Source organism: Gadus chalcogrammus, chromosome 18 (genome assembly GCF_026213295.1).
Source record: "Gadus chalcogrammus isolate NIFS_2021 chromosome 18, NIFS_Gcha_1.0, whole genome shotgun sequence".
Taxonomy (NCBI): domain Eukaryota; kingdom Metazoa; phylum Chordata; class Actinopteri; order Gadiformes; family Gadidae; genus Gadus; species Gadus chalcogrammus.
Window position 1 is genome coordinate 7,977,579 of NC_079429.1, and position 12,796 is coordinate 7,990,374.

Consider the following 12,796-nt stretch of genomic DNA (forward strand, 5'->3'; position numbering starts at 1 on the left):
TATAAAGAAGTGACGGAAAAAACTTCCGTACACTACATATAACCCTGCCTTTCATTCTATTTACGGTCATTGCACTTAGTTGCTATATTAAGTCAATCAATTCTGCACGACAAAACATTGAATATTAAAGCCGAAAACACTTTATTTTTTACAAATAAACCAATAATCCCAATCAAGTGCATCCATGCAAAACATTATTTAACAAAACGTTAGCTGTTTAAGTGCCATGTAGACAATTATTTATGCTTCTCCATTCTTGCATAGAAAACATTTGAAGAACCAGGTATCTTGTCGCTATACATACATTCTCCTGTCAAAACCAGGCAGGGATATATGATGTTTTGAGAAAAACAGATCTGAGAATTTGTCAGTTTGAGAAAATAAAAGGCATTGAACCTATTACAAAAAAACTTGAACATTGTAAACATTGAAGCCATATCAGTTGACTTTTCCCCTTTGTGTTGTTTTTTTGTTAAAAAAAACATGCATTATCAAATGAGACACATTCATCCGCCTTCTCCCTACTCCTCCTCCTCCTCGATCAGTGCCCAAGCCTCCTCCGCCTTCATGTAATACTGGTTGGCCAGCCGCCCTTTCATCGCCTCCATGGCCGCCTCTGCAGCCTCGGTAAACAGATCGCCTGTGGGAACGAGGAACAAGAGGCTGAACATCCCGACGGTAACGGCAGAGATCAGACGCAGCCACAATACTACCAGTCCATCTAATTCATGTCATTAATGAAAGCCATTTAAACTTTAATCGGACAAACAAACCCAATTATTCTGCTTACACCGTGTGTAATTGACCTGAAAATGCATTGGAACAAAAGTGACGGCTGCAGTGATAATGGTACACTTACATTTCATTACAAAATCTAAATCGGCTCAATCAGATAGAAGCGCAGTCAACTCTAAACAGTTTTTCTAACAGCCTATTTCAATCAGTAGTAGTTTTTGGATGGCTTTGAGATTCCAGCCAAGTTACACTCAAATTACAGCCCTTAAATCTTACTACAGCTCCATTAACAATAATTAGGATTGCATTGCATCAATCCACCCATCAATGGGTCTAAAATGCACCCGCGCTCACCTGCTTTCTGGGGGTCTGCGGTGAGGTTGAAGCCCCCCTCTTGGTACATCTCGGCCTCCCTTGCGAGGACCATGTAGCGCGGGTCATCCTGGAGCCCATCAAAGTCTCCCCCCTCATCATCCTCACACATGTCTAGGGCACTGGCGTACCAGAAAACAGCTTCCGCCCAGTCCTGCTTTCTGAGAAATTGCAGTGGGGTAATTGTGTTCAAATAACTGAAAGGTTGACAAAAGCCTCCACAGATTTGGAAACACCCTGTAGATGGCAGCATTTTTATTAATGATCCCGCATATAGGGATTCTACTTTGGGAATTGAGTGGGTTTGAAGAACTGAATGCCGAATTCTGCACTAGCTGTGTCCCCACACAGCTAGTGTTTAGAACAACGATGGATCCAAGTTGGAACCAATAAAGTGAATAAGGCCCATTACATACGGTATGAAAAACATATTTTAATAGTAATTTCCCCGTCGACATAGGACTCACTGGGCGACCCAGTGTGCCGGTCTAGCGGCTCCCCCACTGACCTGTCGGCGGACAGGTTGAGTCCGGTGTCGAAGGCCCTGGCCACCATGATCATACAGTGTCTGTCCCCAGCCTTGGCCGCCTGGATCAGGTATTTGAAGCCCTTCATCTTGTTCCCTGCGTTATCCTACGTCAAAGAAACAAAAAGGAAGGAACACGGTACAGGGGTTATGTACAATACTTCTCCTGAAAGTTTAGACCTGTACAATTTCCGTCAATTCAAGAGTTAATGTCATTTTAAGATTATCCCTAACTTCCGTAGATGGATTCACTCGTGAAAAGGAACATGCTTGAGAAGCTTTCTAGTTCAGATATTTTTTAATGGTGTAAATAGCTGCAGTAGAAAAGTTAAAAGGTGACATATTATACCACCATGTGTGAGTGAGATGTCAGAAGAGGCAGATTTCCATATTGTGAAGGCTAATCACACTCACACCTGGTGGTATAATATGTCACCTTTAAGGTAGTGCAGGTTTCAAGATATAATGCAATGACATCTTTTGCACTTAGGTAGTAGTAGTTAAATCTGGTACGGGCGTGGTTAGAGAGACAGTGGGAGGGGACAACAACCGGGGCCGTACCTCCAGCTGGACGTCGGTCAGGATGTGGTGGGGCAGCTGCATGTAGCACTGACCCAGGGCCACGATGGCCTGCAGCTCCCCGCACATGGAGGCCCGCTCCAGGTGGTACAGCGCAGAGTCCTTGTCCCAGGGCTCGTCCTTCTCACAGAAGCGGCCCGACTCGTGGTAGTGAACCATGGCCAGGTGGACCTGGAGGACAGCAGGGGGGAAATTACTAAAGGAATGAAAATAGCAATTAAATATTGAAGAAGAAGAAGAAGAAGAAGAAGAAGAAGAAGAAGAAGAAGAAGAAGAAGAAGAAGAAGAAGAAGAAGAAGAAGAAGAAGAAGAAGAAGAAGAAGAAGAAGAAGAAGAAGAAGAAGAAGAAGAAGAAGAAGAAGAAGAAGAAGAAGAAGAAGAAGAAGAAGAAGAAGAAGAAGAAGAAGAAGAAGAAGAAGAAGAAACTTTCTTTCTTTTACATATACATTTTTTGGCTATTTTGTAATAAAAAAGTAACTACCAATAAAATTAGTTTTTAGATATAATAGATAATAATTGCGAGTTTGACTCCCAAACAAAAGACACAACTAGGTTCCATTCCTGATGTCCTTCAATTCACTCGCTGGCTGCTAAATGTTCGATTTGGACCCAACTCAAATCTCCTCATCACTACCACTACCACACGTACCTTGCCCAGGACGGACTGTCCAATCTTCCTCTCCTGCAGGGCAGAGTTGAGCCTCTCCATCTCAACGGCCACGCAAGACGAACGGTGGATATGAGCTCTAGCAGTATGGTAGAAGCTCCATTTCTCTTCTGTCAGCTGGAAACATGCACACGCACACACAAAAACCCACAAGAGATCCTTCAATATATTTATCAAACTGACCCCAAAGAATGGGTCCATTTTCAAACACACAAAACAGTTGCACACTTCAAATCAATCTCAGGAATGTCCTCATCCACGGAAATTGTCTGTGGATCTAATTAGAGATGTCTGTCATCTGATCTGGAAGAGGACATTCCTGTTGGTCACTCAAGTGATTAACAAGCAGGTGAATGAAGGAAATGCAGGAGAGGGGAAGAATGAGGGATATCAGCGAGTAGATAGCACTCAGGACAGGACAGGAGAAGTCATTCAGAGGTAGATGGGTTTTTCCCACGCAGACCGCTTTCTTTGCCTCAAATATCATTCTTTCGGAATGTTTCCAGGTATTGTTTAACTTTAGACCATAGCAGGGATAAAAGCTGTGAGGTTTGTGTGCGTGCGTGTGTGCGTGCGTGCGTGCGTGCGTGCGTGCGTGCGTGCGTGCGTGCGTGTGTGTGTCTACTATAAGATAGATCGGCTACTACTACAAGAGACACAGCTGCACCTCAACGCCATGCTGACGGCCCGTCTTAAAGGGCCATGCATGCAGATATTCACCGATTCCATCTGTGGTGTGCCAACGCATACGTTTGCAGAGAGTCTGCTGGAAGCTACCATCTTCCTCTAGTTAGGGTTAGAAAAGAGGGGGGAAGAAAAATGAAGGAGCAATTCAAATCTGAATTGAAACTTAAATGAAGGGGAGGACATTGGCTGCAAGACCTAGTGAGTGAGGGGACAAGAGAGGATTCTGGGTAAAACAACACGAAGCACAGGGGGGTGGGTGAGGAGGGCGGGGGATAGCGTGATAAATGGCGGTGATTATGATTAGGTTGGTGATCGTCAGGTCGGCGGGGGGGTGTTTGACACACATGGTGGGTGTTTTTGTTTTAGTTTTGCTTGTTTACCCGTCTGACACTGTCCTCGTCCGACTCGGAATAGTTTCGCTGGAGGCGCTGATTGGCCTGAATACAACATGCATCCACAGAAGAAGAAGACACAAAACTGACACTCTCTGATGTGCTCTTCTCAACCCAACCATGTGAACTAAGGTGGCTGAGAAAGAGAGGGTCAACTTTAAGCTTTGAAACACAACAGACAAACGTAATTCTAAGCAAATACCTAAAAAAGGGGAGCACATTTTCTTCGGTTTATAAATACCTTGTACACAACGATATCGTTAAGAAATAATATGAATATCGCATATACAATACAAAATCGTATCCATGAGGATCGCTGAAGTTGTGAATCGACGTAAATATGTGAAAAACTTTGATTCTTTGTAGTGAAGGGGAGAGGAAAGGACCAAGGTGGAGGGCGTGGTGCTGCATTACCCCGTCTACGTGATCCGGGGGATCCCCGTCGCTCCTCCGCTCGCTGGGGTAACCGCTGTCTCCACCGCTCTCCGACCCCTACGGACAGGAACACAAGGAGGGCAGCGTAGCGCCAGAGGTAAAGGGGATCCGCATGCCCGCAAATGTTATAATGCAAGAGTGCTGTTTGATACTTTTGTTGTGAAAAAAATAATCATAGCCTGCCACATTGTTTCCATTTCCCGAAAAAAGAAATTATCGTGAATCAAATTTCCCCCCAAAATTCTCGGAAACAAAGTGGGTGTTGCAATACATTAGTTTTTCATAACACGCACATGAAGCAGTTCTCCCTTACATCACAAAGTAGCCGAGTGTGGCGCTTCCCCTTTCACCCTGCAACAGCGGACCCCGGGAGGGGCAACATATTTTTTTCCACAAAGATTAACCGTGCTGACCTGGTTATCATTTGTGTTGCTGTTGCCGTATCTCTCTTGATCGTCGTTGCTGTTGTAGGACTGGCTTGTGAATGCTAAAAAACAAACAAAAAATAACGTCAGCGATCACACAGTGAGTCACAGAGCACGCACTCACAGTGAGGGAGTGAGTGTGCGTGCGTGTGCATGTGCTTGAGTGGATGGGCGATTCAGTGAGTGATACAAAACCGTGCGTGCGTTTGCACATGCGTGAGTGAGTGCGTCATTGAGTGAGAGAGTGAGTGTGCGTGCTTGCACATGAGTGAGTGCGTCAGTGTGTGACTAAGTGAGTATTTGAGTGAGTGAGTGAGTGAGTGAGTGAGTGAGTGAGTGAGTGAGTGAGTGAGTGAGTGAGTGAGTGTGTGACGAAGTGAGTGAGTGAGTGTGTGACCAAGTGAGTGAGTGAGTGAGTGAGTGAGTGTGTGACTAAGTGAGTGAGTGAGTGAGTGAGTGAGTGAGTGAGTGAGTGTGTGTGTGTGACTAAGTGAGTGAGTGAGTGAGTGAGTGAGTGAGTGAGTGAGTGTGTGACTAAGTGAGTGAGTGAGTGAGTGAGTGAGTGTGTGACTAAGTGAGTGAGTGAGTGAGTGAGTGAGTGAGTGAGTGTGTGACTAAGTGAGTGAGTGAGTGAGTGAGTGAGTGTGTGACTAAGTGAGTGAGTGAGTGAGTGTGCGAGTGTGTGACTAAATGAGTGAATGAGTGAGTGAGTGAGTGAATGTGTGACTAAGTGAGTGAATGAGTGAGTGAGGGAGGGAGTGAGTGTGTGACTAAGTGAGTGAGTGAGTGAGTGAGTGTGCGAGTGTGTGACTAAGTGAGTGAATGAGTGAGTGAGGGAGGGAGTGCGTTTGCGCATGCATGAGTAACTGAGTGCGTGTGTGAGTGAGTGAGCATGCGTGCACATGAGCGAGTGCGCCAGCGAGTGAGTGAGTGAGCGGGCCGTACCGCTGGGGGACCTGCCCATGGAGCTGGGGACGGCCATGGGGGAGCAGGGCATGAAGTGGGGGGAGCAGGGCACAGAGTCGCCGCCTTCGCTCACGCTGTCGTCGGCGGACGAGGTCTCCGACAGGCGGGAGAGCAGCGGTGGGACGCGGCACCCGGAGAAGGTGCGCACGCGGGGAGACCCGCACTGCTCCTCACAGCCCCTCAGCACCGTCTCGGCCGACCGCTGAGACATAAAATAATAATTCATAAATATTTCATTATAATTAAAAAATATATATATATATAATTAAGAAGTTTTCATTTTATTTACAGGATGGGGAGTAAAGTCAGGTAAAGGGAGTTATAAGGCTTTACTCTTCCTTTTATGTGACATACTGTATATACAAAAACTGTAAATTGTATTCTTTACTATGAATGAAACAAGAAAAATCATAAATTAGGTGTAAAAATAAATAAAAAGTGGAAGAGGAAATGTTTTGTTTGAGAACGTCTATGGGACACATTTCTATTTGCACTATTTGTTTGTTTCTGAGAATTTTTCTAAGCCAGTTTATAATACACTGACTCTGAATCAGACAGTTGGTCTGGAATCCGTCATTGATAATTACTCCTCACAAGCACAACCAATAGGAGTGTGAGACAGGATTGCTTCCAACTTGCCACAGAGGTGCACAGCAAAACACACGACTATGAAGTCGCCAGTTCTATTAAGTCCATGACATAATAAAGAAAATGACGAACCACTCAAACTAACTCAATTTCCAACTTGACATCATGACTCAGTCTGTCCTTCACAGAAAGGGAGCTAATCATTTTCCTCTCACAAGTAATTTGTTGGTGCCGTCCAGCTGGGCCTTCTCGGAAGAGGAGTGGTCAAAAGGCGTCAGGCCCATGCTCTTGCAGATCTTGTTACACAGGTGAGAGTGGAAGAACAGCGCCATGCCCCGCACACCTGCAACACACACACACACACACACACACACACACACACACACACACACACACACACACACACACACACACACACACACACACACACACACACACACACACACACACACACACACACACACACACACACACACACACACACCTTGAGATGTATTAATTTGCCTATAACCAACTCCAGGAATGGCTTGAAAATCAGGCCCGACGATGGACTGAGTCAGCGGCGCTACACAGTATATGTAATTGTAACTCATACCCAGATTTCCATCTCCAAAGTCGTCGCCCCTCTCTGTGTGGATCTGGGGGTCCGTGTAGAGGTCCCCCACCCCCTGGATGTCCACCACGATCAGCTGGTGGCCCGAGCGCTCAAATGTGAAGTGGCTGAAGGCCTGTCGCATGGTGGTAGAGAGGGATAGGGAATCAAGGGGAGGAGGAGAGAGGGAGATCACTGAGAAATGGAGAAACAGACAGATGGCACACGGCAGAGACTGACGCATGAATTCAAGACACCATTAGGGACGGGATCGGCATTTAACACTTTTTGAGTGCCGATGGAAATAGTAAGTAGTCTGTAAATATTGCGATTCTCTAAATATCCCAATTAAGTATTGATGTAAATTGATTATAGAATACACTTATCTGTAATCTGTCTCCGCTACACTCTGTAGGACGTAAGCTACAGAGTATGGTAACAGAGAACTCTGTTCTGTACTATACTGTACACAACCTACGACTACATCACTTACTGTGTGAGTGGTTTTGATTATGGGTGAGAGTTATTGAGAGTTCACGAGGCAGTGGGCCTTACCTGGGGCGTGAGGCGTATGTTGTCGTCCCTGACGAAGCCGGAGTTGGAGTTGTACTTGATGTACTTGCCCTCTATGTAGTGCTCCAGGTGGAAGACGGGCTTGCCGGGCCTGCTGGTGACCTCAACCACACACATCTGCATGATGTCCACCTGCACACGCAGTCAGTTGGGTTTGAATGGAGAACCAAACACCCTCATTTCAGCTAGTCCCCCGGGCCATTATCAAAATAAAAAATTGCTTTTCCTACGCTTTTTATACTTTGTCGAGATGTGAACTAGGATCAATCCATAGCAATATGCATTCATTTTATATCTAAAATACGTTTTTTTAGGGTTTAGTTTTCATTTGTTGACGGTGGTCGTGGTAAAATTAGGGATTAAAAAACGTTTGTGATCACCAAACAAAAGAACAATGAGATCTCCATTCTGTTCCTACTGTTAATAAAAACATAATGGGTCCCATTTTTACTTTATTTCCCTGTCTGTTGTTTTGCACCAACAACCCCCCCCCCCCACCCCCCCACACACACACACACACACACACACACACACACACACACACACACACACACACACACACACACACACACACACACACACACACACACACACACATACACATACATCCCCCCCCCCCCCCCCCCACCTGTTTGGGCGGGCGGTGGCGGTTGTATTCCTCGCCCCACAGCTTGGCCTCGTTCTGCAGCCGCACGTCCTCAAAGTACACGTCCCGCTCCACCGGCTGCATGTAGCTCTTGGCCACGTAGTTGGCGGCCGACTTCCAGTTGTTGCTGTGGGAGAAGTTGGACAGCTTCTTCCTGGGGGCGAAAGAGAGACCATGGGAGACAAGGGAGAAACGTTTTTTTCCAAGGAATGCAAAGTGACTGTGATACAATTTAAATACAAACTCACTACCGGATGTCTCTTTGTTTATTTGCGTGTGTTTGTAGGTAATGTACGATGGGTTCTGCAATACAGTGTTCTTTGTGTTGTATATCACAAAGAGCATTAACTACAGAAAGAACACGGATGAATTTCCGCTCTGGAGGACAGTAAAAAATGAACCGAATCAAAAAACGAATTCAGTGGTGCCACCTCACGACATCCTTTAAGGTCGTGGGTTTGATCCCCAACGATGCCTAGCCCTCCCCTGCCTCTTGGAAACATGTACCTCCATTCACTGCATGTGTGGAAAGCATATGAAATGGCTAAATAGTACCAGCCTAGACAGCTTGGGTGTTTTATTGTTGCGATTGCCTTGCTGTGGAAAATGTGAGACCCCACGTGTTCAGGTCTCTTGTGAGACCCCACGTGTTCAGACTTGCCAGTCAGGGAGAGTTACTTTCTCTGGTTTCGGAAAGGATGTTTTTCCAGTGGGTTACTGCCGATGGCACGTATCCAAGCAGGGGACATATCTTTAATTACACCCAGCCCATAGAATAAGACCTCATTCCTGGAACGTGTTCCCATGTTTTGTGACCGATGTCACATGAAACCACTGAACAAAAAAACAATCAATCAACATACTCTTTATATCCATGGAAGGCAAACCCCAAATAAAAATCATTTGGCATAGATTCGCTGAGAATTTCCTTGCCATAAAGTTTGAAAGCTCTCAGTGGACTGAATGAAGGGATTTGTGGAATTTGGACCTCAGTGACTGATTTAGTGATCTCTCTGTGGAGAAGATGATACGGAGGATACAGATGCCAGTCTGCAGGCTCAACTCACGTCCTGAAGCATTCTCTCATGGCGCCGCGTCCAAAGGGCTGGAGGAAAGAGACACACAATTTTGTGAGCTGTGTGCAACAAGAAAGTTGTTATCTTTTTTTCTTTGTTTTGGTTTGGGCATACCTGGGCCGCCATTTTTATATGGACTTCGTCTTGGGCCCATTCCCCTGTGACAGCGTTGTACCTACGGATAAAACGGAGCATGTTTGAAATGGAGTCAAATATAAACACAGACTATACAATAATATAGCAATGTATCTATATTATGCTTCTGCTGAGAACATATATTGTTGTGTTTTGGGTTGAAGCGTTGCCCTTTGCCCTATTGTTGGGCCAGCTGTTATGTTTGAGGACACATTATAACTCCTTATCATGTGGTCCCAGATAATGTGTGTTTCCTTTCCATCTGGAATTACAAAAGGCGGGATAACAGCAGTGTGTGTGTGTGTGTGTGTGTGTGTGTGTGTGTGTGTGTGTGTGTGTGTGTGTGTGTGTGTGTGTGTGTGTGTGTGTGTGTGTGTGTGTGTGTGTGTGTGTGTGTGTGTGTATTGTATTTGTATGTGTGGTAAATGATAGGGTCAGTGTGGCTGTTTGACTTGGCAGGCTTACAGTAAAGTTAATGAATAGTGTATTTGTGAAGCAGAGGTAGGCGTTCCAAGTCAAAAGATGTGGTTCTTCCAGATATTTTAGGATCTTTTGCAACACCATCAAGTCAAATTACAAAAAAAACAAATCAACATAAAGACATAACATTTGTTCTTGCATTCTGGTAAAAGGCCATGTCCCCCATAATGGCCGTCAAACCGCAGAGTGGCAATAGGAGGATTGGGGTTACAAGCAGAGATAAAATTAGCTCATGAGAAGTGGACACATGGAACAGATCCCTGCTCCAACCCTTCTCCCCTTCTCCCCTTCTCCCCTTCTCCCCTCCCCCCTCCCCCCCCTTCCCTCCCCTCCCCTCAACCATCCACATGATCTCTTGGAAAGGTGGCCAAGTGCAAAGTTGTTATTTAACAACCCTGGCTGAAGGAGGGGTAAGGTGGAGGCTACCACACCGAAAGGGATCTTCCTGGAGTCGTAATGTGTGTGTGTGTGTGTGGGGGAGGGGGGGGGAGAAGTTACTCTGGGTTGGATTTCAGCTTTCATTCTAATGGCAAGAAGAATACCCTGGGAAAGACTGGTGGAAAAGCTAGATAAACGTGTCAGTGTGTTTTGGACTATTCGTGTCAGGAGATTAGTGGTGGCGTTTGTCAACAGTACAGTACACATACCTGACCCAGATACCAACTAATACCATACCACCAGAGGATTGAGTTACAATATCGCTTGAGCAAATAAATGTAAACAAACAATAATTGAATAATAATTCAATACAATAATTGAAAAAGACTGATAACGTTTTTAGAGGTAAAATATTTTCCACGAGTTTGAATTAGCCACACATTAAGCCCTTACATGTCTCAGTGTTGGACAGCTCCCACCAGTGGTGTTAAACCTTGACATTCAGGTGAGCGGTACCTGTAGCGCGTGCACAGCTCTGTCTTCTTCTCCTCCAGGTGGAACTCAGCCCAGGGGTCAGGCATGGCTTTGGCCTTCTCGATGGCATGTTTCCACGCTGCCTGTCATGGGGGGACGCACACAGCACGCCATGGCTAAGTTTGTTGTCTGTCTGTCTGTCTGTCTGTTTACCGTTGACGGATAATGCAGATCATTGTGCAGGATCACAAGCGAGAGACCAGAGTGGGCATTGGAAACAGGAGTATATGTCTGCTGTGATTGAAAGACATGATGAACACAGAGTTCACAGCACGGGAAACTTGAAGGGAAAGGGAAATGATAAGGAAAGGAAGGAAAAGGATTGCATGATCAGTCAACATAAAGAAAAGCATGCAAATGATGATGTTATTTGCATGATGTTATTGCACACACACAGACATATACTGTATCTATACACACAGATATATATATATATATATATATATATATATATATGTAGATAGATACTGTATATATAGATATGGAATGATGATACTTGGCTAAAAGGAGATAATCTATTTAAATCTGAAATCTCCTAGAAGTAACAGTAAGCCGAGTGTCAGTAGTAGTAGTGAATCACCCAGGCCAGTAATTCTAGCCTGATGCACTTTAAAGTGTGCAAAACTGCCCTGGCTACTGGAACCCCTTGGGAACATGAACATGTTTGTATATAAAATTTAAACTATTTTATTGTAAATATAAATTCAGGTTTTTCCTAAAGAATCCAAATTAAGATGAGTGGCCAAATCCATTTCCACTTCCAGAACAGTCCACTTCCTGTTTCATTATCTGAGTGCTACTCTGAATAACCCATAGCCTGTTGTATGTCACTGAGGCCCTTGAAAACAGGGTCTTTCAACTCATAACATCTTATGTAATTCCACCATTTTGGATCCTAGAATATAACATACCTGTAGGAGGTATTTGTAACATAGTAGAACACATTAACTTTTTGAAAGACATTGAAAAAACACGGACAGTGTTTTTATGGGGGGGAATAACACCTTTCAGAGTTACAGATAGTACAGGAGATACAGAGAACGAACGGTTGACCCGGTTATGATAGATTAAACATTCGCAGGGAGGAAGATAACGGAAGTAGACGGCACGCCCAGGGAAAAATAAATAAAGACATGCCCACGCAGTGAAGGAACACCGGTAGACGTTCATGGGAGGAAATCGTGTCAGGGCCAGGGAGGTAAAGGAAGAGGAGGCTAGAGAGGGAGAGAGGGGTTATCACCGATGCATGAGGAAGGAAAGGAAGGTAGGAAACATTTGGGGGTTTGGTTGTCCGGTAACATACCCTTGCATGCTCAGAAACAGGTGTGCCTGATTGGGGCTGAGACACTGACAACAGCTCGGCCTCACTCTGGTGAAGGAATATTAAAGAAACATATGCTTTTCATCCATTCAAATGTATATATTTATAGGCATAGTCATAGGAATACATACAGTCTCTCATAGACATACTGGCACCGAGAGTGTGACGTGTTGAGCTTTCTGCTTGACAACATGAACCAGAGGTCTGGATGCACCAGCACACATTCACTGTCCAGATCAGGGTTGGTGAAACAGAACCAAAATCAAGAAGTGGCCATTACAATACCTGAATGACACTATGGGTGCCAGGGAAATATCAAAACACCTGAAAATTGTGATTCTAACATTGTATGTTATTTCTTTTTATGTGCACAACTCATTTCAGGACTGTCCAACTCATGGCTACAAAATAGCTGTTAATGCATTGATGTCATCATCTTAGAGTATGATTAGGCTATAATGAATCATAATGGCTAAAGCCTATGAACGGCTAACTCACAAACACTGTGTCTTTATTTGAATAAGGCCACTAATGTCGGCGAATAAATCAGAATGAATGCCTGGGCGCGCAATTTATTGTCGTTGGCACAAAGCTCACCTTGTACAAAAAGTCATTCTTTGGCAGGGAGGTTGACAGCTGTTTGTTGACAACCAGATTCTGGAGGTAGTCGACGATATCCTTTTTTGGAT

General features: G+C 44.8%; 1 protein-coding gene across 10 annotated transcripts in view; it reads right to left on the reverse strand.

Annotated features, from left to right (window-relative positions):
* Positions 1–26: 26 nt before the first annotated feature.
* Positions 27–12,796, reverse strand: part of eef2k (eukaryotic elongation factor 2 kinase) — a 13,692-nt gene continuing 922 nt past the window's right edge. For 2 of the 10 annotated variants that reach the window (XM_056576461.1, XM_056576462.1), the window contains exons 2-20: positions 12,705–12,796; positions 12,090–12,155; positions 10,769–10,869; positions 9,374–9,434; positions 9,251–9,288; positions 8,166–8,337; positions 7,520–7,669; positions 6,968–7,100; positions 6,588–6,715; positions 5,764–5,986; positions 4,807–4,880; positions 4,373–4,450; positions 3,947–4,003; positions 3,600–3,665; positions 2,862–2,996; positions 2,195–2,383; positions 1,616–1,740; positions 1,090–1,268; positions 97–640 (exon numbers count right to left, since the gene is read on the reverse strand). The exon at positions 12,705–12,796 is cut by the window's right edge. In XM_056576461.1, the coding sequence (XP_056432436.1) occupies positions 522–640; positions 1,090–1,268; positions 1,616–1,740; positions 2,195–2,383; positions 2,862–2,996; positions 3,600–3,665; positions 3,947–4,003; positions 4,373–4,450; positions 4,807–4,880; positions 5,764–5,986; positions 6,588–6,715; positions 6,968–7,100; positions 7,520–7,669; positions 8,166–8,337; positions 9,251–9,288; positions 9,374–9,434; positions 10,769–10,869; positions 12,090–12,155; positions 12,705–12,796 (2,186 nt within the window). In that variant the 3' untranslated portion in view covers positions 97–521. Of the gene's footprint in view, positions 641–1,089; positions 1,269–1,615; positions 1,741–2,194; positions 2,384–2,861; positions 2,997–3,599; positions 3,666–3,946; positions 4,004–4,372; positions 4,451–4,806; positions 4,881–5,763; positions 5,987–6,587; positions 6,716–6,967; positions 7,101–7,519; positions 7,670–8,165; positions 8,338–9,250; positions 9,289–9,373; positions 9,435–10,768; positions 10,870–12,089; positions 12,156–12,704 lie in introns of all 10 variants that reach the window. The other 8 variants (XM_056576467.1, XM_056576464.1, XM_056576468.1 and 5 more) reach the window with 7 other exon arrangements.